Below are 27,714 nucleotides of genomic sequence, written 5' to 3'. Positions count from 1 at the left end.
GCAGGTGTCTCTCTATCTCCCACTTCCTTCTCAATTTCTCTCTGTCTCTGTCCAATAAATAAATAAATAAACTGAAAACTCTTTTAAACAGAAACTCTACATTCTTTCTCACCCAGACTCCTGACAGCCATCATTACCCATTCTGTCTTCATGACTTTTACTACTTGGACCTCAGAAAAGTGGAAGCATCTAGTGTTTGTGTTTTTGTGGCTGGGAATTTGACTTGGTTTCATGTCCTTGGAGTCTACCCATATAGCGTATTGCAGAATTCCTTTCTTTTTAGGTTTATTATATTCCATTGTAAGTGCAGATCATATTTTGCTTATCCATTTAATGATTAATGGGCACTTAGGTTGCTTCCACATGTTTGGGTTAATATACTTAGAATTAGATAGTATAGTTCTGTTCTACACACACACACACACACACACACACACACACACACACACACACACACACCCCTTTCTATTTTATTGGATATGACACAGAAATTGAGAGAGGAGGGGGAGAAAGAAAAGGAGAGAGGAGGATAGACTCCTGCAGACCTGCTTCACCATTGGTGAACCCCCTGCAGGCAGGTAGGAAGTGGGGACTCAAACCTTGGTCTTTGCACTCAGTAATATGTGTGCTTAACCGTGTCACCCACCCACCCCTGACAGTTATTTTCTTAACTTTTGGAGGAATACTATGTTTACCATAGCAACCATATTATGTTACATCCCTACCTACCCATATACAAGTTTCCTTTTATCTCCAAACCCTCACCAACACTCATTATTTTTCATATGATGCTAGTCATCTCCCCCATGTAGAGTAGAGCCTGACTGTAGCTTTGGTTTGTGTTTTGCTGATGTTTAGTGGTACTGAATGCCTTTTCTCATGCATATTGGAAAATATTATATCTTCAGTGGAGAAATGTGATTGATTTCTTGTTGAGCTTTATAATTTCTCTCTAAATTCCTGATATTGACCCTACATGTATGATTGACAAATAGTATCTCGTATCCTGTGGTTTAAATTCTTGATCTCTTTAGATTTCCCTTGATGTACATAATTTAAAACATTCATGAAGTTTAATTTTTCTATTTTTCTTTTGCTACCTGTGTCATTGATGTCACATCCAGGAAATTATTGCCAAATCCAGTGTTATAAAGTCTTTCACTAAAAAAAATAATAGAGGGAGGTAGATAGCATAATGGTTATGCAAAGAGCCTCTCATGCTGGAGGCTGAAAGATCCCACGTTCAATCCCCTCAGCACCACAAACCAGAGCTGAACAGTGCTCTGGTAAAAGGGAGGGGCTGGGCAGTATAGCAGCAGGCTAAGCGCACATGGTGTCTCTCTGTCTCTGTTCTTCTCTCTCTCCCCTTTTCCCTCTTGATTTCTGGCTATCTCTATCCGATGAATATTTTTTTAAAAAATGAAGAATTAAAAACTTGAGAAATATGACAAAAGTTATTTATTTTCGTCCCTCTATACGGGAAATGTCGGCTTTGTTACTGTCACAGCTAGAGTGTTTTATTTCTCACAGTGGTAGGTGTCAGCTGCTCATACCTTCCACAAACTTTCCATCTTCCTCCATCACAGGACATTGGCTTCCCAATCCCATTTCAGCCCCCTCTGGCCTCCCTGCTTTAGATGTCTTGAATCTGCTACAATTAAAATTTCACCCTATATTTTCCCTTCCTTTGTTTCTTTTTTAATTTTTTTCTTTTTATTTATTTTCCCTTTTCTTGCCTTTTTTTTTTTTATTGTTGTATTTATTGATGTCATCGTTGTCAGGGCAGAGAGAAATGGAGAGAGGAGAGGGAAACAGAGGGGGAGAGAAAGATAGACACTGCAGACCTGTTTCACCGCTTGTGAAGCGACCCCCCCCCCTGCAGATGGGGAGCTGGGGGCTCGAACCAGGATCCTTAAGCCAGTCCTTGTACTTTGCACCATGTGCACTTCACCTGCTGCGCTACCACCCAACTCACCTTCCTTTGTTTCTTAACTCCCATCTATGACTGAACTCCTCCTTCATCTTCTGACTTATTTCACTTAACATGATTCCTTCAAGTTCTTTTTTTTTTTTTTAAACCTTTATTCTGAAGACACAGGGGTGAAGCAGAGTTTTTTTTTAAGAATTTATTTCTTTATTAATGAGAAAGATAGGAGGAGAGAGAGAGAAAGAACCAGACATCACTCTGGTACATGTGCTGCCAGGAATTGAACTCAGGACCTCATGCTTGCGAGTCCAATGCTTTATCCACTATACCACCTCCTGGACCATGATTCCTTCAAGTTCTATCCAGGTTGTAGCAAAAGAGAGAAGATTGCATCAGTTCTTACAGCTGAGTCGTAGTATTCTCTTTTATAAATATACCACAACTTCTTTGACCTCACAGGTCCTTAAACCTTTTAGTATCAACCAAAAAAAAATGCTCTGCAGAGATTTTTTCCCTACTGGGGTCTCCTTACTGAACTATTCCACTACTTCCAGCAGACCTTCCCCCCGCCCCCCTGGCGAGTTAGGGAAAGGAATGCAGGGGAGTTACGCATAGCACTGCTTCACCATTCACAGAACTTTTCCTGATGTCATGGATGGTACTTCCATGTGGTACTGGGGGTCAAACACAAGTCCTCACACATGACAGTGTCTACTGAGTGAGCTATCATCTAAACTCTTCATGTTTTTAAATTTGTGTTTCATACATGGTTTTTAAAAGGTACTGAAATATATATTTGCCTCCAGGGTTATTGCTGGGGCTCAGTGCCAGCACCATGAATCCACTGCTCCTGGAGGCTATTTTTTCCCCTTTTGTTGCCCTTGTTGTTGTAGCCTTGTTGTGATCATTATTGTTGTTGTTGATATCGTTCGTTGTTGGATAGGACAGAGAGAAATGGAGAGAGGAGGGGAAGACAGAAAGGGGGAGATAAAGATAGATACCAGTAGACCTGCCTCACCGCTTGTGAAGAGAATCCCCTGCAGGTGGATAGCAGTGGGCTCGAACCAGGATCCTTATGCCGGTCCCTGCACTTTGTGCCACGTGCGCTTAACCCGCTGTGCTACCGCCCAACCCCCTGAAACATATATTTTTTAAAAGTACTGAAGTAATTCAACTATTTACTACTTGTAGTGCCATAGTTCAGAATATATTAGTATGTGGTCCGGGAGGTGGCACAGTGGATAAAGCACTGAACTCTCAACCATGAGGTCACAAGTTCAATCCCCAGCAGTACATATACCAGCGTGAAGTCTGGTTCTTTCTCTCTCTCCTCCTATGTCTCTCATAAAAAAAATTCTTTAGGAAAAAAAAGAATATACTAGTATTGTATTTCAGACTCATTTTTGGTTTGGTTTGGTTTGGTTTATTTATTTATTTATTTATTTACCAGAGCACTGCTCAGCTCTGGCTTATGGTGGTATGGGGGATTGAACCTGGGACTTGAGAACCTCGGGCATGCAAGTCTCTTTGCATAAGTATTATGCTATACCCCCGCCCTGTTTGTTTTTTTAACCAGAGCACTACTCAGCTCTGGCTAATGATGGTGCCAGGGATTGAACCTGGGAATTTGGATCCTCAGGCATGAGAGTCTCTGCATAACCACTAAACTATCTACCCCCAGAGTATTGTATTTCATACAAATATTAACAGAAAGATATTCAAAAGATTTAGTTATGTGGCTTAGAGAAAATGCATTTATCAAATATATTTTCTTTTTTATACTTTTTAATATTTTCATTTATTTATTTTGGATAGAGACATAAACTGAGAGGAAGGGGGAGATATGGGAAGAGAGAGGCCTGCAACACTGTTTTACCACTTGTGAAACTTCCCGCTGTATATGGGTCCACAGGCTTGAACCCAGGCCTTTATGCACTAAACTGTATGCACTCAGCCAGCCAGGTGCTCCACTACTCAGCCCCTCAAATAATGTATTTTCTACCAAGTGTTTTACTAGTACTTTAAGAAATTTTTTAATGTTCTACTTAGCATTTCTTCTCAAGTTTTATACCCAAAGACCCGGTTTTAAACAAAGATGGTAGTAAGACCTGGGGTAGTACGATGGATAAAGTGTTGTTCTCTCAAACATAAGGTACTGCGTTTAACCCTCTACACTGCTTATTCCAGAGTCATGTTCTAGTTCTCTCTCTCTCTCTCTCTCGTTTCATGAATAAATAAATCTTTGAAAAATTTATACGAGGGGCTGGATGTGGATGGTGGCGCACCAGGTTAAGCACACATAGTAAGAAGCACAAGGACTTGGGCAAGAATCCTGGTTAGAACCGCCAGCTCCCCACCTGCAGGGGGGTCACTTCATAAGCGGTGAAGTAGGTCTGCAGATGTCTATTTTTCTCTCCCCCTCTCTCCCCCCCCCCTTAATTTCTCCCTGTCCTATCCAATAAAATGGAAAAAATGGCCTCCAGGAGCAGTGGATTCATAGTGCCAGCACTGAGCCCCAACGATAATCCTGGAGGCAAAAAAAAAAAAAAAAAAAAAGCCCAGCACTCAGTGTTAACGTTTCACAAAAAATAAAGAGCATCTCCCAAAGAAGATCTGCTATCTCTAAATAAAGGGAGATCCATTAACTTCAACAAGTTCAGCCTAATGAAATATATAACCTGTCGCCATTGTTTTCCTCATGTTACCTTAGGGTGGTCAAAGTTTGCCACGGATTGGCAGCAGTCTTCTGACTGACTAGTTTATTGGGAACCACTGTTTTCATGGCAATCAGAAATATCAATGAGTTTACCAAATTTGGAACCATGTTTGGGATTCCCCGAGTAAAGTAGATTGAGGCTGTAATCAAAGTAAAGTGCTTTGTGCTTTTTATGTTTGTGAATGTGTGTCTATGTAGGGTCATCATGCTGGCAGATTCCCAAGTGGATTTTCAAACTGTGCAGTACACTCCCTTGAAGGACCAAAAAGGAAATAAAGACATGAATAAGAATTTGTACACTTCCTTGAATCAAAAAACAACTAAAGACATAGATATGACTATGAATATGAATTATGAGATAAAAAAGTTTTCCAAACTGAATGAAATTGCTACCATTAAGTTTAATACTGGGGTGAGTACATTCTCTTAAGGATTTTAGCCTAGTATGTTTGATGTGGTTATAAGGCCATCTACACTCTGTTTAGTATCAGACCTTAATATTTAGAATTTATCCATACAAGACCCAGCCAGATATGCAGCAGTCTATACTACAATTCTATTAATTCCCTGGTACATGAAGTGGGATCCAAATAAGGATCATAGCTATTTCTCTCACCGCTGTTTTTTTGTGTTATGACTAAAAAAGTCCTCTCTCTGTCTCTTCTCTCTCTCTCTCTCTCTCTCTCTCTCTCTTCTTTTCTTGGTCACTGTTGCTGGGACTTGGTGCCTATAGAACTCCACAGTTCCCAGTGACGTTTCTTTTCCTTTTTCTTTCTTTTTAAATATCTTGTTTATTTATTTAATTTGAATAGAGACAGAAGTTGAGAGGGAGAGAGAGATACTTGCAGCACTGTTTCACTGTTCCTGAGACTTCCCTGCAGGTAAGGACGAGGGGCTTGAACCCAGGTCCTTGTGTACTATAATGTGTGCCCTTATCCAGGTACATCACTGCCTGGCTCTTCTTTTTTCTTTCTTTCTTAATAGAGAGTAAGAGACGGGGATAGGGACACAGATAAGGAAAGACACCTGAAGCAGTGCTTCATGAAGCTTTTCCCCTGCAGGTGGGGACTAGGGGCTTGAACCTAGGTCCATACACATGGTAGCATATGTGCTTACCAGGTTAGCCACCAGCCAGTCAGTCCCACCAAAAAGTTCTTATTAATTTTCTTCATAAATTTCCCTTTGTTCAGTTCTGAGATAAAACCCAAATGTAGCAACTATTATAATTAGAAAATAATAATTGATCATATTAGGAGTACTTTCTCTTCTTTTTTTTTTTTTTAACTCTAGCACTGCTCAGTTCTGGCTTATGGTGTGGGGGATTGAACCTGGGATTTTGGAGCCTCAGGCATGAGAGTCTCTTTGCATAACCATTATGCTGTCTACCCCCACCTTTAGGAGTATTTTTTTAAAGATTTTATTTATAAAATGGAAACACTGACAAAACCATAGCAGAAGAGGGGTACAGTTCCCATCACCAGAACTCCGTATCCCATTCCCTCCCCTGATAGCTTTCCTATTCTCTATCCCTCTGAGAGTATGAACCCAAGAACATTATGGGGTACAGAAGGTTGAAGGTCTGGCTTCTGTAATTGCTTCCCCGCTGAACATGGGTATTGGCAGGTCGATCCATACTCCCAGCCTGTCTCTCTCTTTCCCTAGTGGGGCAGGAATCTGGGGAGGCGGGGCTCCAAGACAAATTGGTGGGGTTGTCTGCCCAGGGAAGTCCAGTTGGCGTCATGTTAGCATCTGAAACCTGGTGGCTGAAAAAGAGTTAAGATAGAAAGCAGAACAAATTGTTGACTAATCATGAACCTAAAGGCAAGAATATTGCGGATGGAGATTTGGGGTCTCCACTCTGGAAAAAGCTAGTAGTTCTATTTTAGGTATATTCCAAGGGGCCCATGACCCTACTAGTTTTTGCCTGAGCCTGACATCCAACATGCAGGTGACCTAAGCTGTTGTCTGGAGGGATGGTATCACAGTTGGAAAAATAAAGCTGGATCAGGGAAGAGAGTAGCTCCCAAATATGGGAAAAGTACATAAATATTGTTAACTATAAACCCCATCGATCTGATCTGGGGCCCATAGTCAGCACAGGAGCCTATGTAACCTCTGCATCCCTATAGGTCTGAGCTCACATTCCATGGTTATGGCTAAGAACATTCCAGGCTGCACCAATTTCAAAACCCATCATATTCAGGTGATAGGCAGAGTATGCTATCCCACCTCCCTTCAGAGAATGGAACATTCCCTAGCAGTGTTAATTCACATTGAGGGCCAGGTCTGATAGGGGCCCACAGAGGGGTCCATTATGTTGTTCCTGATGGAGATGACCAGTGATGGTTGGTGAGAGGGATCTGTTAGAGGTCTAAGCCATCTTGTCTGTGTGGGAATCCCAGGACTCCCTGACTAGGGCCCCAGGTGATGGTGGCCTAGTAGTGACTAAAGTCATCATCATTAAAGTATGCCTGTCTCTTGCCCTTATTCAGCATTTGTAGACCTTACTTTGTCTGACAGGTTAGCTCCCCCTCTCTGTCTTCCCCTCCTCTCTCCATTTCTCTCTGTCCTATCCAACAACACCAACAGCTATGACAACAATAACAACTACAACAAGCACAACAGCAAGGGCAACAAAATGGAAAAAAATGGCCTCCAGGAGCAGTGGATTCATATTGCAGGCACCGAGCCCCAGCAGTAACCCTGGAGGCAAAAATAAGAGAACTGCATGCAGTTCTATGCAGGTGACTTACCTGGTCAGCTATCTTTCCTGCCCCCAAATCTTTTTTTTTTTAAAGATTTATCTATTGGGGCCAGGCAGTGATGTACCCTGTTAAGCACACACAAGCCTCTTGTTTTCACAAAAGTGTATTTTCACGCTCCTCCAAAATAGATTTGCACACCCCTCATCATTACCAAAGAGTTATAGGGCAGTGGGTTCCCAAACCCCATCTGTGTGTAGACGTGTTATGTATAAAGGTTTATTGTGTATAATTTATACATAAATGTATGATCTATAAACGCATCTAAGAGAATCACTTTAAAACCATTCTTGGGACTGGGTGGTGGCACACCTAGTTGAGTGCACATGTTAGAACGCGCAAAGACCCAGGTTCAAGTCCCCATCTCCATTTGCAGGAGGAAAGGCTTGCAAGTGGTGAAGCAGTGCTGCAGATGTCTCTATTTCTCACCTTCTCTACCTCCCCCTTCTCTCTCCATCTCTGGCTGTCTATCCAATAAATAAGTAAAGATAATTTTTTAAAAAAACAACTATTCTTGTATTTTTCTTCTTTGCCTACAATGCTTAGTTCCCGGATTCGGTCACTGGAGTTCACTTAAGTGCCTGTTACTTCTGCAGGTTTAAAGGGCCATTTCTTTTTTTTTTTTTTAATTTTTAATTTTTTATTTAAGAAAGGATTAGTGAACAAAAGCATAAGGTAGGAGGGGTACAACTCCACACAATTCCCAACACCCAATCCCCATAACCCACCCCCTCCCATGGTAGCTTTCCCATTCTCTATCCCTCTGGGAGCATGGACCCAGGGTCGTTGAGGGTTGCAGAAGGTAGAAGGTCTGGCTTCTGTCGTTGCTTCCCCGCTGAACATGGGCGTTGACTGGTCGGTCCATACCCTAAAGGGCCATTTCTTAAGCTGCATGATTTCTCAACAGTCCACTTGGGCCCTTAAAGTTCGCCATACAGATCGGAAGCAATTGCAGAGAGAGCACCCACCCCCACCAGCAATGTACTGGCACTTCTCTGCTTGAGTTTTTCTCTTTCTCTTCTCCTGTTCCCACTATCCTTGTGCAATCACTAACCTTTAGATAGTGATTTTGTTTTTCTTTACTCGAAATCCCAGTTGTACTCTTACTCATTAAGATATTTCATTTTAATATTTGTTTTCTTCCCCAAATCCCGTTTAACCTACTTTCACCTCCACCTTTGGAATCTTTATGTCTGCTGAAATAAACCATTAGTTTACTAATGTTTCACTCTGTATTTTCCTTGATTTGTTTCTTAAATCTCACTTATGAATGAGATAATTTAATATGTGTCTTTCTCCTTCTGGCTTATTTCATTTGGCATAGCTCCCCCTCACCACCCATTAGTTCCATTCCATGTTGTAGCAGAAGAAAAAAAAAAATCTCATTTTTTCTTACGGCTAGATAGTATTCCATTGTGTATGAAGACTACAATATGCTTGTCAATATATCTGTTGTCGGACACTGGGTTGCTTCTAAATCTTAGTTATTACAGAAAATACTGCAGTGAACATTGGTATACATAAATCACTTTGAGTGCAGAAATTGGGTTTTAATCCCTCCCTTTAATATTTTTTTAATTTTATTTATTTATGTATTTCTTTTGTTGTAGTTATTATTGATGTCATTGTTGTTGGATAGGACAGAGAGAAATAGAGAGAGGAGGGGAAGACAGAGAGGGGGAGAGAAAGACAGACACCTGCAGACCTGCTTCACCGCCTGTGAAGTGACTCCCCTGCAGGTGGGGAGCCAGGGGCTAGAACTGGGATCCTTCCGCTGGTCCTTGTGCTTAGCGCCACCTGCGCTTAACCCGCTGCGCTACCGCCCGACTCCCCCTCCCCTTAATATTTTACACAAAACGTTTCATACTATTTTGCTTCTAGGAGTGGGGAGTTCAACTGGATATTTATATTATGTATATATAATCTGTGATAAAAACCTGAACCATTTGAGGTCAGGAGATGAGTCACCCAGCAAACTGTATACTTTACCATGTTTGAGGACCCATATTTGAGCCTCTGATTATCATATGGGAGCACCACGCAATAGGAGAAGCTTCACACGCAGTGAAGTAGTGTTGTATCTCTCCTTCTCTCTGTCTCTGTCTCTCATCCTTTATCTAGGAAAAAAATCTACTAGGAGTGATATAATTGTGTAGGAACAAAGTCCCAACAGAGCATTGGTGGCAAATAAAATAATAATGAACTATTTATTTTAGTGGCTTTCAATATGAATATAATATTTGGGTCTCCAACCATTGTAATGTTATGTTTCTCTCCTCCTTACAGTTTCTTCTTTACCGCCAGCAATTTTATTCCATGTTTATAAAGAGAGCATTATTCAGTTGGCGTAACCGGATGCTGATGTTGCTACAGGTGTCAGTAATTTTGGGTGTCACTACATATTCCTTAATAAATGTAAACTCTAACTATGACCTGCCCAGCAGAGAAATGGATGTGAGCCAATATGGTCGAACAATTGTACCTTACTCAATTACGGGGCATTCTAAGTGGACTCTGCATCTCATAAAGAATCTTAAGACCTTCCTAAAGCGTAAGAACCAAGTTCTTCGGAAAGTGAAAGGTAAAGGCCATGGGATAAAGAGAGATTACAGCTATTGGACAACATTTCTATCTCACTTGTAAAGGGAGGGATTAACTATGGTTATTAGCTACCTATTTCTTTCTCTTCCTATTAATCACCAATATCTTAGAGGATTATTATAAGTGTGTGTGTGTGTGTGTGTGTGTGTGTGTGTGTGTGTGTACGTACTTGATTGCAGTCAGCAACAAAAGATTTTAATTAATGGGGACCTTTGGTTATAGATGATGTTTCACCTGACTTTATCACCTTTCATTGGACCAGTTTTTTTTAAAAAAAAGTTGAGTGGGTTCATCTGGTAGTGAATATATTTGCACGTGTAATATGACTCAGGTTCTAAGCCCAGCCACACATGATGAGAGTGCCTGTAAAAAGAAAGTTCCACAAGCTGTGGAGTGATATGTTGGTGTCTCTCCACTCTGTGTCCCTTTCCTTTCTATTTGTCTCTGTTTCTCACTCTTTATCTGGGGGGGAAAAAAAGTCCAGTGGTAGCAATGGAGTTGTATAGCTCCTAACCCCAACAACAACCTTAGCAATCAAAACAAAAATTAGAAATCATGTTGTTGTGATATTTAAAGCAAAATGTTCTCCTGATGAAAATAATCTTTTCCCAAGGTTTAGAACACTGGCTTCAGGAACTAAAGGTGTCCCTCGGTCTGCTATGCTCACTGCTTCCACAACAACAATACAATCTTTTAAAAATAAGGAATTTTATTTTATTTTCTCTTTTAATTAGTTCTAAGGCTTTCCCTTTCTGAACTGATTGTTTTTAGATGGAGACAGAGAAGAGGGAAAGGAGGCTTCAGTGCAGTGGGGCCTGGCTCAAAGTTGGGTCTTGCACTGGGCAAAGCAAAGTACTATCTAAGTACTACCCAAGTTTTGTTGACCTGATATATGGCATTTTTAACCCAGCTATTCTTATCAATCTCCCTGCCAATTTAGTGGTATGATGGCCATGAAAAGCAATAATCTCGGGAGAAAGCATAAATGGTTATACAAAAAGATATTCATGCCTGAGATCCCAGAGGTTCCACTTTCAATCAACAGACCCACTATAAGCCAGTGCTCTGGTAAAAAAAAAAAAAAAAGAAAAAAAGCACTAATCTAACAGTTAACTAAAAGGATTAGTCTCTTTGGACTTTTGTTAAAAGCATCATACCCTAGATCAAAAGTCAGGAACTTTTTTTTTTTCTGCCGGGGCCATTTGGATATTTATAACATCATTGTGGACACATAAAATTATCAATTTAGGGAGTCGGGCAGTAGCGCAACGGGTTAAGCACAGGTGGCACAAAGCTCAAGGACCGGCATAAAGATCCTGGTTCAAGCCCCCAGCACCCCACCTGCAGGGGCGTTGCTTCACAGGCAGTGCAGCAGGTCTGCAGGTGTCTTATCTTTTTCCCCCTCTGTCTTCCCCTCCTCTCTCCATTTCTCTCTGTCCTATCCAACAATGACGACAACAATAACAACAACAATAATGACTACAACAATAAAACAGCAAGGGCAACAAAAGGGAATATTTTTTTAATTATTAATTTAAAATTAGCACTTAGTGGCCCAGGAGGTGGCACAATAGGTAAAGCCTTGGACTCTCAAGCCTGAGGTCCTGAGTTCAATCCCCGGCAGCACATGTACCAGAGTTATGTCTGGTTCTTTCTCTCTCCTCCCATCTTTCTCATGAATAAAGAAATAAACTCTTTAAAAGAAAAAAAAGCACTCGGGAGCTGGGCAGTAGTGCAGCGGGTTAGGTGCACATGGAGCAAAGCGCAAGGGCTGGCATAGGGATCCCAGTTCGAGCCCCTAGCTCACCACCTGCAGAGGGTCGCTTTGCAGGCGTTGAAGCGGGTCTGCAGGTGTCTACCTTTCTCTCCTCCTCTCTATCTTCCTCTCTTCTCTCCATTTCTCTCTGTCCTATCCAACAATGACAACAAGAATAACTACAACAATAAAACAAGGGCAACAAAAGGGAGTAAATAAATATTTTTTTAAAAAAAAAGAACTAAAGCAAATGAACAATGAAGTTCCTTCTTATATTTTGTGAAAACTATGACAGTTATTCCTAGGGGGCAAGTGGAGGTCCTGGAGGGCTGTGGAAGGGCACAGAACTATGGTGGTGGGTGAAGTATTGGATTATACCTCTGTAATCTTGTGATCTGGTAAACCATTATTAAATCACTAGTAAAAAAATCAAATCTTAAAATAGCAAAACAAATTAGTGCTCCCAGGATGCCTCTAATTGGTATTGCTGGATTGTAATTATTTCCATTTTTATTTGTTTAAAGACTCTCCAAATTGCTGAGGAGAAAGCACAGAATTTTAGGCAACAGGTTTTCATGCCTGAGGCCTGGAGATTCAGGTTCTCCCACACCACCACAAACCAGAACTGAGCAATTCTTTGGTTGGAATAAATAAAATAAATAAGTAAATAAGAAGGAAGGAGGAGGTGAGAAAGAAAGGAAGATATTGCCAGAAAGAAATAGCCCATTTAGGAAGTTGAAAAGGGAAAGGATAACTGGGGGGTGGAGATGGGGGATTGCAGGACATGTGGGGAGGAGCCCCCTTGCCAACATAAATAATAGGTGATTTCTTTGCCAGAGCACTGCTCAGCTCTGGCTCATGGTAGTGTTGAAGATTGAACCTGGAATCTTGGAGCCTCAGGCATGAAACAGATATGAAATAGCATATCTGTTATGCTATTTCCCCAGCCAATTAATAGTAGGTGATTTCTTTCATGATGTGTCACTGACTACTTCTTTCTTTATTTCAGGTAGTATAATAAATCACTTATTGGAAACTAAAGACTATCTTGCATTCTCCATTATTGCGTTTTCCATTGAGGTTAATAAAAACAAAACAGTGATTACTATGTTCTTCAATAATGAGGCCTTTCATTCAGCAGCAATATCCCTGGCAGTGTTAGACAACATTCTCTTTATGACACTTTCTGGCCCCAGTGCTTCCATTCAAGTCTTCAACAAGCCTCAACCCCAACCCATTTATGATACTAAACTAGCGTATGTATGATTTTCCTTTTTCTAGAATAGAGTCTTAATATATCCCCCTTGTTATCTTGAACATATGTATTCAAAAATACTACAGAATCTGTCATTTCTACCCTTATTCTATCATTTGTTTCATCCTCCTAGGTATGCAAATGGACTACAAGTATCATTATGTTTGACTTTCGGCATGGCTATTCTGGTCAGTAGCTTTTGCCTTCAGACAGTGAGTGAAAAAACCAATAAGGCAAAGCATATCCAGTTTGTGAGTGGGGTCTATATATGGATTTACTGGCTTTCAGCTTTGCTGTGGGATCTCATCTACTTCTCCATTCCCTGCTGCTTACTGCTGGTGAGTACTTGGTACTGTTGAGTTGATTTTCTTATGTCCACTACAGAAAATGCCTATTTGAATAACTGTATCCTAAACTAAATCCTATAAAGAAATTTGAAACTCCTTGGGTTTGTTATACCAGAAAATGTGTTATGGAAACATTATATCATTATAGAAATGCTTTCTCTTATTTATGTTCTCTCAACTGAAGAAAGGTTTTGCTTTGAAATTTTTTCTTCAACTGTCTCTCCCATGTAATTGCTCAGCATGGTACCCTGGCCTGAAAATCACTTTCAAGCAATAGCCTCTCCTTTGACCCTCTGAACTTAAACTGATCAATACCAATTCCCAATACTGAGCTCTTTGATAGAAAATTTCAGAGATGAACTTAATGTAGAATGCACACAATTTGATTTTCATCAAAGTGGTGATAAAAAGAAAGGTTGTGCGTGGGGGAGACAGCATAATGGTTATGCAAACAGACTCGTGCCTGAGACTCCTAAACCCCAGGCTCAGTCTCCTGCACCACCATAAGCCAGAGCTGAGCAGTGCTCTGGTGTTTCTCTCTCTCTCTCTTTCTCTCAAAAATAAATAAAATAATTTTTAAAAAAGAAGAAGAAATGTTGTTCAGGGTCAGGCGGTAGCGCAGCAGGTTAAGTGCACATGGTGAGAAGCACAAGCACTAGCTAAGAATCCTGGTTCGAGCCCCCGGCTCCCCACCTACAGGGGGTCACTTCACAAGCAGTAAAGCATGTCTGCAGGTGTCTCTCCCCCTCTCTTCCTTCCCCTCCTCTCTCAGTTTCTCTCTGTCCTATCCAGCAACAGCAATAATAACAGTAACAGCGACATGGGCAACAAAAATGGGGAAATGGCCTCCAGGAACAGTGGGTTCGTAGGGCAGGCGCTGAACCCCAGTGATAACCCTGGAGGCAAAACTTAATAAATAAATCAATAGATAAACGAGGAGAGGAAAGGAAAGGAAAAAAGAAATGTTGTTCTATATAGAAAAATAAGCAGGGGCCCAGGCAGTAGGGCACCAGGTTAAGTGCACATGGTGCAAAGAGCAAGGACCGGTGCAAAGATCCTGGTTCAAAGCCCCGGCTCCTCACCTGCCCCTACTGGGGGTTGCTTCATAGTGGTGAAGCATGACTGCAGGTGTCTATCTTTCTCTCCCCCTCTCTATCTCCCCCCCGTCAATTTCTCTCTGTCCTGTCCAATAAAATGGGGGGGAGTGGCCACCAGAAGCAGTGGGTTTGTTGTGCTAGCACCAAGCACCAGTAATAACCCTGGAGGAAAAAAAGAAAGGAAGGAAGGAAAGAAGGAAGGAAGGAAGGAAGGAAGGAAGGAAGGAAGGAAGAAAGAAAGAAAGAAAGAAAGAAAGAAAGAAAGAAAGAAAGAAAGGGAAAGAAAGAATTGTTGGTCTGTTCACAAAAGCCCTCTGTAAAACGATTATTTCAGGGGCCGGGTGGTGGCACACCTGGTTGAGAGCACAATTTACAGTGCAGCAAGGACCCAGGTTCCAGTCCCCAGTCCCCATCTGCTGGGGAAGGTTTTGCAAGTGGTGAAGAAGGGCTGCAGGTATCTCTCTGTCTCTCTCTCTCTCTCTGTCTCCCCCCCTTTCCATCTCAATTTCTGGCTGTCATTATCCAATAAATAAATAAAGGTAATAAAAAAATTTTAATAATTTAATTTAAAAAATGTTTCAGAGGCCAGATGGTGGCACACCTAGTTAAGTGCACACATCACAGTGAGTAAGGACCCAGGTTCAAGACCCTGGTCCCCACCTGCAGGGGGATAGCTTTAGGAGTGGGAAAGCAGGGATGCAGGTGTCTCTCTGACTCTCTCCCTCTCTGTCTCCCTCTCCCCTCTCAATTCCTCTCTGTCTCTATTCAATAATAAATAAATAAATAAAATTAAGAGGTAGTTTTATTTTCAGTTCCTAAACTAAGGGACTGGGATTTTTTTTCTTTTTTTACCTCCAGGGTTATCGCTGGGGTTCGGTGCCTGCACTGTGAATGCACTGCTCCTGGAGGCCATTTCCCCCCATTTTTGTTGCCCTTGTTGTTATTGCTATTGTTGTTGTTGTATAAGACCGAGAGAAATTGAGAGAGGAGGGGAAGACAGAGGGGGAGAGGAAAGATAGACACCTGCAGACCTGCTTCACTGCTTGTGAAGTGACCCAGCCAAGGGCTCGAACCGGGATTCTTGCGCAGGTCCTTGTGCTTGGCACCATGCGCACGTAACCCACTGTGCTACCACCCACCCTCAGGAATTTGTAATGGTTTAAAAAAAATGCGGGAGTCGGGCAGTAGCACAGCGGGTTAACCGCACGTGGCACAAAGCACAAGGACAGGCGTAAGGATCCTGTTTCCAGCCTTTGGCTCCCCACCTGTAGGGGAGTCGCTTCACAGGCGGTGAAGCAGGCCTGCAGGTGTCTTTCTCTCCCCCTCTCTGTCTTCCCCTCCTCTCTCCATTTCTCTCTGTCCTATCTAACAAGAACGACATCAACAACAACAATAATAACTACAACAATAATAAGAAACAAGGGCAACAAAAAGGGAAAATAAATAAATATAAAAAATTGTAAGTCGTGAGTTGTTCTCTGCTCTAATGAAGATAATACTTGCGTTCTCTAGTTTGATTTATTGCACTTCCTCCACCTGGCTCTTATTCTGTCTCAGGTAGTGTTCGGATTCTGCAGAATGGATGCCTTTATTGCAGATTACCGCTTTGTGGATACAATGATCATCTTTATACTGTATGGCTGGTGTGTTGTTCCTTTCATGTATCTTGCAAGTTTGCTGTTTTCTAGCACTACTGCTGCCTACATCAAGCTCGTCTCCTTTAATTCCTTTACGACTGTTTTCAGCGTCTTCTTTCACTCTACATTACACCAGTATGGTAAGGACTGCACACAACTTCCCTTTACATTAAAGAAGTTAGGTAAAAAGAGCTTGTGAGGGAAAATGTTATTTGCTAAGCATTTCCAAGAATCTGAAAACCTGTGCTTCTTGTAAGTCAGGAGATAGTTACTCAGTGGGCAAGTAGAAGGTAGAGATTGAGAGAGAAAAGGGAGAGGGTCGGAAGTGGAGAAGAAAGAGAAAGGGGAGAGACTAAGTCCTCTGAAGATGCTAGACTCCCACTCCAAATTCATTTTTTTAAATAGAAGAGTAGCATACAAGTGTGGAAAGCATTTTTCTCCTATTAAAGATTTCCCGGGAGTCGGGCGGTAGCGCAGCAGGTTAAGCGCATGTGGCTTAAAGTGCAGGGACCGGTGTAAGGATCCCAGTTCGACCCCCCAGCTCCTGACCTGCAGGGGAGTCGCTTCACAGGCGGTGAAGCAGGTCTGCGGGTGTCTATCTTTCTCTCCCCCTCTCTGTCTTCCCCTCCTCTCTCCATTTCCCTCTGTCATATCCAACAATGACATCAATAATAACAACAATAATAATTACAACAATAAAACAACAAGGGCAACAAAAGAAAAAATAAACACTAAAAAAATTTTTTAAAGATTTCCTGCACACACTCTCCTACCCTTGAAACTTAACCTTTCAATTTTAACATCTTTTTTTTTTTGCGTTTCTGCTTCTTTTTTTTTTACATGCATAACATTCCCCAGAAAGAAAGAAAAGAAATATATATATATGATTAACTTCCTGTCTCCTGTTTTTTACTGTGTAAATTAGTCCCATCTGGCCCTTACCAGTTAGTTCTGCTATCTGGATTCTGTTTTCTAGGATCCTGTTCTTCACTTAAGAGTCAGAAAACCAAATTTCATTGCAACATGCATGGCCATCATCATCACCCTATAGAAAACAGTCAACACCTTACTCTTCAAAAATGTGTTTCTTATTTTCACTTCCTCTTCAAGTGTAACTTTCATAAAGAAAAGTGTAGATTTCTCCACAAAAATGTACAGCTTGATACATTGCCTTTTATTTATAAAATGGAAACACTGACAGGACCATAGCATAAGAGGGGTACAATTCCACACAGTTCCTGCCACCAGAACTCCATATCCCATTCCCTCCTCTAGAAGCTTTTCTATTCTTTTTTTATTTATTTAAGAAAGGAGACATTAACAAAACCATATAATAAGAAGGGTACAATTCCACACAATTCCCATAACCCGATAACAATTCCCATATCCCACCCCCTCCCCTGATAGCTTTCCCATTTTCTATCTCTCTGGGAGTATGGACCCAGGGTCGTTGTGGGTTGCAGAGGGTGGAAGGTCTGGCTTCTGTAATTGCTTCCCTGCTGAACATGGGCATTGACTGGTCGATCCATACTCCCAGCCTGTCTCTCTCTTTCCCTAGTAGGGTGGGGCTCTGGGTAAGCGGAGCTCCAATACACATTGATGGGGTCGTCTGTCCAGGGAATTCTGGTCAGCATCTTGCTGGCATCCGGAACCTGGTGGCTGAAAAGAGAGTTAACATACAAAGCCAAACAAATTGTTGAACAGTCATGGACCTAAAGACTGGAATAGTGCAGATGAAGTGTTGGGGGGTATTCCCTGCATGCTCTTGTGTACTTCTGCTTTCAGGTATATATTTTTCCCCTAGTTTATGGGCACATGTGAACCTATGCTCTGTCTCAGGGGACCTGGACTATACCTAGGTTTGGGGACCTTATTGGGGAGTGGAACACCTGGAATGGAATTAGAGAATACTATGAAAGGAAAGGTCTCACCCAAGTGATGAAGCTGAAGGGTTATCATTTCACACCTGAAGTCTCTGGTCACAGTCTGAAGTGAAGCATCCTGGGGTGGCACTCGTTGCCTTGATTAGGTTGCGATCCGTGGATGCAATATTATTTGATTTGAATTGAGAGCAGCATGCAGAAAAGTGGGCCCCACCCTAAGATTCCGGGACTGGGGAAAATATAGGCTCTATAGTGGAAATGTGAAGTTCCTGTTCTTAGGGTTCAAGAAGACAATGGATAGTTATTGTTATTGTCACATTATTTGGTGATAGGGTTAACTTTGGAAAGTCCCTTTGTTAGGGTTTGGGGTATAGTACCCAGCATCTTGTATATAGCTGTGCTGTCGGTTGCTTCTGTTCTCCCTGGGCTAGGCTTTTGGGAGAGACAACATATCAAAGACAGCCTATGTATTAAAAAGACTCAGTCTGTGTTTTAAGAAGTTCTAGACATATGATGAATTTTTCACCTCTCATATTAATTAAATAATGGTTTATATGTTTATACTTTAATAGAATTGTACATAAACACCACTCCCACCACCAAAAAACTGTGTCCCATCCCCACCACCCACCCTCCTGGCCCCCCACCGTGCCAGGAAGCCCAATGGCCACCCTCCCCTTCACCACAGTGTTTTTACATTGGTGCCCTGCTCTCGATTTAATCAGATCCTGCTTTTAGTTTCCCTTTCTGTTCTTCTTTCTCAACTTCTGTTGATGAGTGGGGACATCCCATACTCATCTTTATCTTTCTGACTTAGCTCACTTAACATAATTCCTTCTAGCTCTGTCCAAGATGGGTCAGATAAGGTGGGCTCATTGTTCTTAATAGCTGCATAGTATTCCATTGTGTATATATACCACAGCTTTCTCAGCCACTCATCTGTTGTTGGGCACCTGGTTTCCTTCCAGGTTTTAGCTATTATGAATTGTGCTGCTATGAACATGTACACACATCTTTTTGGTTGGGCATTATGGAATCCTTGGGGTATATCCCCAGGAGAGGAATTACTGGGTCATATGGAAGGTCTATGTCTAGCCTTGTGAGAGTTCTCCAGACTGCTCTCCAGAGAGGTTGGACCAATTTACATTCCTACCATCAGTGTAGAAGGCTTCCTCTGTCCCCACAGCCTCTCCAGCATTTGTTGCTGCTGTCCTTTTTGATGTATGCCATTCTCACAGGAGTGAGGTGGTATCTCAATGTTGTCTTTATTTGCATTTCTCTGACAATCAGCGACCTGGAACAGTTTTTCATATGTTTGTTAGCCTTTTGGATCTCCTCTGAGGTGAATCTCTTGTTCATATCCTCTGCCCATTTTTGGATGGGGTCATTTGCTTTTTTGGTGCTAAGTTTGCTGAGTTCTCTGTATATTTTGGTGATTAGTCTCTTGTCTGATGTTTGGCATGTGAAGATCTTCTTCCATTCTGTGAGGGGTCTCTTTGTTTGTGTGATAGTTTCTTTGGCTGTGCAGAAGCTTTTCAATTTGATGTAGTCCCATTGGTTTGTTTCTGCTTTAGTCTTCCTTGCAATTGGGTTTGTTTCATCAAAGATGTCCTGGAGGTTTAGGTGGGAAAGTGTTTCACCAATGTTTTCCTCTAAGTATTTGATAGTTTCCGGTCTGACATCCAGGTCTTTGGTCCATTTGGAGTTGATTTTTGTTTCTGGTGAGATAATGTGGTTCAATTTCATTCTTCTGCATGTGATAACCCAGTTTTCCCAGCACCATTTATTGAAGAGAGCCTCCTTCCATTTAATATACAAAAATCAGTGGCATTTCTCTATGCAAACACTAAAACTGAAGAAGACATCCAGAAATCACTACCATTCACTGTTGCAACAAAATCACTAAAATACCTAGGAGTAAAGCTGACCAAAGAAGTAAAAGACTTATATACTGAAAACTATGAGTCATTCTTCAAGGAAATAGAAACTGATACCAAGAAATGGAAAGACATCCCATGCTCATGGATCAGAAGAATAAATATCATCAAAATGAATATTCTCCCCAGAGCCACATACAAATTTAATGTGATACCCATCAAAGTTCTACCAAGCTTCTTTAAGAAAATAGAACAAAAACTACATTCATTTATCTGGAACCAGAAAACACCTAGAATTGCCAAAACCATCTTGAGGAAAAGAAACAGAAATGGAGGCATCACACTGCCAGATCTCAAACTATATTATAATGCCATCATCATCAAAACAGCCTGGTACTAGAACAAAAATAGGCACACAGACCAGTGAAACAGAATTGAAAGCCCAGGTCTAAACCCCCACACCTATGGACATCTAATCTTTGATAAGGGGGCCCAAAGTATTAAATGGAAGAAGGAGGCTTTTCTATTCTTTAACCCTTTGGGAGTATGGACCCAGGGTCATTATGGGGTGCAGAAAGTGGAAGGTCTGGCTTCTGTAATTGCTTCCCCGCTGAACATGGGCATTGACAGGCCGATCCATACTCCCAGCCTGCCTCTCTCTTTCCCTGTGGGGCAGGGCTCTAGGAAAGCAGGGCTCCAGGGCACATTGGTGGGGTCATCTGCCCAGGAAAGTCCAGTTGGCATCATGTTAGCATCTGGAACCTGGTGTCTGAAAGAAGAGTTAACATATAAAGTCATATAAATTGTTGACTAATGAACCTAAAGACTGGAATATTACAGATGAAGATTTGGGGTCTCCATTTTGGAAACAGCTAGTAGGCCTATTTTAGGTACATTCCAAAGGGCCCATGACTATACTAGTTTTTGCCTGAGCCTGACATTTGATATGCAGGTGGACCCAAGTTATTGTCTGGGGAGATGATGTCATGGCTGGAAATAGGACTAGAAAGCTGGATCAGGGAAGAGAGTAGCTCCCAAATACGGGACAAGTGTATAAATATTGTTGACTGTAAACCCCATCAGCTTGATGCATTTTCACAAAGTAAGCATAGTAGGGAGATCTCCCTGTCTCCAGTCAGGCTTCCCATTGGGCCTACATCAACCAGAAACCAGAAAGCAAAGAACTATTCTTCCTTAATCAATAAAGATAATTCTCTTAGGGTGGAAAATATAATGGAGAATGGTAGAGTAATGATTTGAAGGAACAAATAGAAGAAATAGACACAGAGGCTTTTGGACTTGGAGTGAGAAATTCAGGGGGTACTTCTAAGCTCAGAAGGGTGGAGAGCTAAATACAGTGAATTGCCTTTCCATTTAAAGCAATGCATCTTGGGTGAAATAGTCTGTAACTTTTGAGAACATATCATTGATCTAGTGAGAGATTTCAGAACATAGAGGTCAACAACAGAGAAATCCAGAAGCCCATGATTTTTTCCATTTTGTAGACTTCATGAGAAGCAGAGAAGAGAATTCTTGGGCCAAACTGAAACAGAATATATGTATTTATCACCAGGAAAAGAACCAAGGAATTAATATGCTCAATACCACTGAGCAGCCTACTTGACCCATCATTTTAAAACTGGAATCATAACCTGAGAAAAAGAAAGAGAGGTGATGAAGAGACAGATATGTGAGACAGAGAAGAGAGACAAGCACATTGCTCCACCATCCATAGAGCTCACCCACCGTTGTCCATGATCCTCCCATGGGATGCTGGGGATCAAACTCAGGACCTGGTGCTTTTTAAAGGCATGTGCTCTACCCACTGAGATTTCTTCTAGCCCCAAGTTAGGGATCTTCATAGCAGAACCACAAATAAAGAGAGAAGAGGACAGGGCCCAGGCAGGCTTGAGCCCTCCACTCCCCACGTGAATTAAGTGGTGAAACAGGTCTGCAAATGTCTATTTTTTTTCTCTCCCTCTCTATCTCTCCCTCCTCTCAATTTCTTTCTGCCCTATCGAGTAAAATGGGGGTTGGTGGCCACCAGGAGTGGTAGATTCATAATGCTGGCACCAAGCTCCAGCTATAACCCTGGAGGGAAAACAGGGAAAGATGAGGACAAATTCTAGGTAAATACTGTTTACAAACAGCTTCCCCTCTGAAAGTAATTAAGATGAACAGTGGTTTACTAATGTGTGTTTTCAGAAATTGTGTGCTAGGTTGGCAGTTCTCGAAGAACAATTTAATCAGCTCTGGTAAATTTGCTGTTAATGGGAGGCTCACTACTTTTTCTTTAATCTGTCTTTTAAATCACAGCTTTTTTGTTCTATGAAAAAGAATTATCCATATCTCATCTATTAATGATGCTTCCTAATTACAACTTTGCAATGAGTATCGGCAAATTATTTAATGACTATGAGTTAAAGACACACTGTGCCAAGAAAATACTAAACTGCAGTAAATCATGTGAGTATCTGACTTGGGTTCCCCCAAGGACCTTAAAAACAACCTGTTTGGGGGCCAAGTGGTAACGCAGCGGGGCAAGCACACATAGTGTGAGGGGCAAGGAACAACAGCGCAAGGATCCTGGTTTGAGCCCTCTGGCTCCCCCCTGCAGGGAGGTCATTTCACAAGCAGTGAAGCAGGTCTGCAGGTGTCTGTCTTTCTCTCCACCATCTGTCTTCCCCTCCTCTCTCGATTTCTCTCTGTCCTATCCAACAACAAGGGCAACAAAAATGGAAAAAATGACCTCCAGGAGCAGTAAATTTATGGTGCAGGTACCAAGCCTCAGCGATAACCCTGGAGGGGGAAAAAAAAAAAACCTGTTCATTTCTAGACTTCCACATCTTAACTTAGATTGTGAAAAATAAGAAAATGCTCTCTCTGATGGAAACATTACTATTTTGAGTGCTTTTCTGTTGTGAAGAGAATGTTATTTTCATAGACTGGGATAAAATAAAATCCAAAATATGTTTCATGGAGTCACCACTAGCTTTATAATGAGATTTACTACTAATCACTGTGTTGTGATTTTTTTTTACAGCACCTAGAAGCTAGCTACTAGAAACTCAATTTTATAAATCAGAAAATTGAACTCCTTACTAAATAGGGGCAGTAACCTTTAAGTGTCACACAGATTATTTTTTTAAAACTCACAACCAGGAGAAAATAAGGGTATTCTCTTAAATCCTCCATATTTTAGGCTAGTTTCATATTTCATATTAAGTCCAACACTTAAGAAATGGCAAACATAGGAGCTCCAGTGGCGCAATCGGTTAGTGCGCGGCACTTATACAGAAATGGCAAACATTTACTCTGTGTGTGTGTGTGTGTGTGTGTGTGTGTGTCTGTGTGTGTGTGTCTGTGTGTGTGTGTCTGTGTGTGTGTCTGTGTGTGTAATCCATTCCTGAACCAAATGCCACAAATCTCACTCTGTCTTATAAAAAATAAGCAAATCCTTTGTTATGTTCATCACAAATTTTAATCATATTTATGTACTCATTTACTCAGAGCATGTAATGTTGTGTGATCCCGACACCACCAATGTTAAAATAGTTCCATCATCTGAAAGATATCCCTTATATCTGTCTACAGTCATTCTTCATCAAGATGACCAACACAGGCATCCACTAATAAATCTATTTCTGGATATTTTCACATACACAGATTCATTTTCCAATTGCTTTATTTCATCTGCAATATTATTAAGATTTACCCAGGCTACAAACATAGCTCAGCATTTAGTTCTTTTCTGTGTCCAAACAGTATTTCATGTATTCATTTATGTATTTCTTCATCAGATGCTGAATGTTAACAAAAATTGTTAATGATATCTTTGTTGTCTTTTGATGCATGCAGATTTTGAATGTTGATGAAGTCCAATCTCCTTCTCCCTCTCCCTTTTTCTCTCCCTCTCCATGAAAAAGCAGCCTGGAGAGCTGAAATAACTCATATGCAACTCCATAAAAACAAGCAAACAAACAAACAAAAAGCCTGTTATATTTTGACAACAACCCAATTTTAAAAGTGGACGAAGAAGTTTAATGTACATATCTCCAAAGATACACAAATAGCCTACAAGCACATCAACAAATACTCATCAACATTAGTCAGTGGAGAAAATGCACAGCGAAATCACAAGATGCCACTTTATATTCACATGGTTGACTATGATTTTTTAAAAAATGAAAAGTATCAAAGGTTTGGTGAGGATATAGAGAATTTTTGCCCTACTATATTGGTGGTTTCTCAAAATATTAAACATAAAATTGCCATATGACCCAACAATCCCACTCTTGAATACATACCTAAAAGAAATTAAAGCAGGGGCTGGGTAGTGGTGCACCGGTTTAAGCATACATAGTACTAAGTACAAGGACCTGTGCAAGGATCCAGGTTCGAGCCCCCAGCTCCCCACCTGCAGGGGGGTGGTCTCTTCACAAGTGATGAAGCAGTTCTGAAGGTGACTATCTTTCTCTCTCCCTCTCTACCTCCCCCTCCTCTCTCAACTTCTCTCTGTTCTATCCAATAAACTGAAAGACAGACGGCTGCTAGGAGCAGTGGATTCGAGCCCCAGCAATAACCCTGGAGGTAAATAAATGAAAGAAATTAAAGGAAATATCTAAGCAAAACCTTGAACACAAATACTCACGGCGGCATCATTCATAGTAGCTTTCTCCAATAACTTAAGAAACAAAAACAGAAAGGAGAAACATAAAGTAAAACTTGGACTGGTTTAGTGTATTGCACCAAAGCAAAGGACTCTGGGAAAGGAGGACAGAGAGAGGGTTGAAAAGAGTGGGGGATTTCAGGTCCTGGTACACAATGAATGATGGCCCTAATTTTGGGGTAAGAGTGTTTTACAGACGCCTATCTTGGTGTGACGAGAAATTATATCCATGTGCCAACAACTGTACTGTAAACCATTAGCCTCCCAATAAAAAAATAATAAAAGTAGTCTAGATATCCATCCATTGAAATGCATTTTGCTCCTGTATTTCCTAACATTTGGCACCATCTTTAATTTTGTATCAGTCTTTAAAGTGAGGCTACCTCTTTTATTATTTTCAGTTGTTGAGGGAAGTGTCTATACTTTTGAGGAACATGGAATCGCAAAGTTCTTAATTGCATTGTTCACCACTGGTTTATTCTATCTCCTTTTGCTTATGTGTTTGGAGAGTACACTCTGGAACCTGAAAAATTTTGTCTTTCATAAAATTATATCTAAAGTCTACAGCATGCTCAAGAAAAGCAAGAAGGTGAGTAGTATAAAATTTGGATAAAACTCAAAGGAAACAACACTAGACCAGAATGTATGAATTCACAATTCTTCTGTTACTCAATAATGAAAATATTATTCAATATTTGACTAAGACTAGCAAGTTAAATCACGATTTTTTCATCTTAGTTTGGGATTCATATTCTAATCTTTCAATCCTTTGCCAATAGATTAATAATTTTGTAATGAATTTACTGTGATAGAAAGCACTGCCTTCAAGATGTATTTGTTTGTAGTTATGGAATCAATGTCTTTAAAATTTTGTAGAATTTTAAGAATTCTTTAAAACTTACTAATTTTAACCTAGCTTTCATAATTTGAAATAATCTGCTTTACTGAGGATTGAAAAATTTTATCTTTAATAGTTGATTCATTCAGTAATTGATCCCTACAAGTCTGTCTCTCTTCTTTTTATTGAGGGGGTTAGTGTTTTACAGTGCAGTCACTGACATCTGCATACAACTTCATTATATACCAGGTTCCCAAAGTTTTCTTCCTCTCCTCCCTCCTTCTCCCTCCTCCCTCCCCCAGAGCCTTTTACTTTGGTGCAGTACACCCAGGTCTATCTCTTGAGACAAAAATTATTTGTCTTGGTGTAATATCTCTCTCCCTCTCCCTCCCCCTCTTCCTCTCTCTCTCCTTCCCTCTCTCTCTCTCCCTCTCTCACACTCCCTTTCCCTCTCTCTCTCTCTCCCTCCCTCCCTCCCTCCCTCCCTCCCACCTCTCTCCCTCTCTCTGTCTTTCTTTGAGTCTATCTTTTTTTGTCACTGAGGCTTTACAGCTCCAGGCTGACTTGTTTTGATAGAGCTAGAGACAGAGAAATAGGGAGAAATGGAAAGCCTCCATAGTACCAAATTTTCTCCAGTGTGGTGGGAGCTGGGGTTCAGACCTGAGTTGAGCACATGGCAAAGCAGCACACTATCCAGCTGAGCTATTTTATTGATTCAGTCTTCTTTAAAAAAAAAAAAACTATACACACACACACACATATATATATATATACCTTTATGTATATAGTCTGAAAAAATTGGGTTTTTTGATTGTTTGTTTACTGGCCACCAATGCTGGCACTACAAATCCACCACTCCCAGCAGCCATCCCTCTCCCCCACCTTTTATTCCTTTCAATTTTATTGGACAGGACAGAAATTATGAGGCAAAAGAGAGACGGAGAAAGACACCTGCAGACCTGCTTCACCAGTTGTGAAGCACCTCCCTGCAGGCAGAGAGTGGGAGCTTGGATTTGAGTCCTTGTGTGTGGTAATATGTGCACTTAACTGGGTGAGCCTCTAATATATTTTAAAATATATTATTTTGGTTTGAAGATAACTCAGTGTTTTAGAAGTATATTTCCACAACTCTTTGATGCATATTGTACTATATTCATCAATAAGACCAATCAGTTGATTTCTGAAATGAAACTCTAGAAACTAGAAAAGACTGGCAGAACATACTCACAGCTTTGAGTGAAAAAGGTATTCACACAAGAATACTCTGTCCTAGTACATTTTCAGTCAGGTTTGAAGGAGTGCAGAAGATCAAAGGAAGCAGAGGGAACAAAATAATAATAATAATAAAATAGCGCAGAGATTAATGACATCAAAAACACAAAAGATCAGGGAGTTGGATGGTAGCACAGTGGGTTAAGCACACATGGTACAAAGTGCAAGGACCGGCGTAAGGATCCCAGTTTGAACCCCCGGCTCCCCACCTGCAGGGGAGTCACTTCACAAGCAGTGAAGCAGGTCTGCAGGTGTCTATCTTTCTCTCCCCCTCTCAGTCTTCCCCATCTCTCTATTTCTCTCTGTCCTGTCCAACAACAAACGATAACAACAATAATAACCACAACAGTTTAAAAAAAGGGCAACAAAAGTGAATAAATATTTTTTAAAAAACACAAAAGATCAATGAATCCAAGTGCTGGTTCTCTGAAAAGGTTAAAATAGTATTACAACAGACACCATAGAAATAATCCAAAGTATCATGCAAGGCATCTACAAACAACTATATACCACTGAACCAGAGAAACTAGAAATGTTTTTGGAAGCATACAACCTCCCAAGCCTGAAGCAAGAAGAACTAGGAAACATGAATAGACCAGTGACAACCATAAAAATTAAAAGTCGGGAGTCGGGCTGTAGCGCAGCAGGTTAAGCGCAGGTGGCGCAAAGCACAAGGACCAGCATAAGGATCCCGGTTCGAACCCCGGATCCCCACCTGCAGGGAAGTCGCTTCACAGGCGGTGAAGCAGGTCTGCAGGTGTCTTATCTTTCTCTCCTCCTCTCTGTCTTCCCCTCCTCTCTCCATTTCTCTCTGTCCTGTCCAACAATGACTACAACAATAATAACTACAACAATAAAACAACAAGGGCAACAAAAGGGAATAAATAAATAAATAAATTAAAAGTCATCAAAAGTCTTCCCAACAACAAAAATCCAGGCTCATGTGGTTTTACAAACAAATTTTATAAAACGTCTCAGGAAGAACTAGTGTCAGTACTCTTCAAGCTCTTTCAAAATATCATGGGCACAGGAAGTAATCTACAGATAGTAATCTACAATCCAGTGTTGTCTATGTGG

General features: G+C 41.0%; 1 protein-coding gene across 2 annotated transcripts in view; it reads left to right on the top strand.

Annotated features, from left to right (window-relative positions):
* LOC103107789 (phospholipid-transporting ATPase ABCA3-like) overlaps positions 1-27,714 on the top strand; it is a 105,880-nt gene that overhangs the window by 58,070 nt on the left and 20,096 nt on the right. The window contains exons 18-24 of one of the 2 annotated variants that reach the window (XM_060172838.1): positions 4,842-5,055; positions 9,692-9,986; positions 12,904-13,018; positions 13,151-13,355; positions 16,019-16,238; positions 22,175-22,324; positions 24,929-25,116. In XM_060172838.1, the coding sequence (XP_060028821.1) occupies positions 4,842-5,055; positions 9,692-9,986; positions 12,904-13,018; positions 13,151-13,355; positions 16,019-16,238; positions 22,175-22,324; positions 24,929-25,116 (1,387 nt within the window). Of the gene's footprint in view, positions 1-4,841; positions 5,056-9,691; positions 9,987-12,771; positions 13,019-13,150; positions 13,356-16,018; positions 16,239-22,174; positions 22,325-24,928; positions 25,117-27,714 lie in introns of both variants that reach the window. The other variant, XM_060172837.1, reaches the window with a different exon arrangement.

Source organism: Erinaceus europaeus, chromosome 15 (genome assembly GCF_950295315.1).
Source record: "Erinaceus europaeus chromosome 15, mEriEur2.1, whole genome shotgun sequence".
Classification (NCBI taxonomy): domain Eukaryota; kingdom Metazoa; phylum Chordata; class Mammalia; order Eulipotyphla; family Erinaceidae; genus Erinaceus; species Erinaceus europaeus.
The sequence above is the reverse complement of the archived record's forward strand: the minus strand, read 5'-3'. Positions and strand labels throughout refer to the sequence as shown.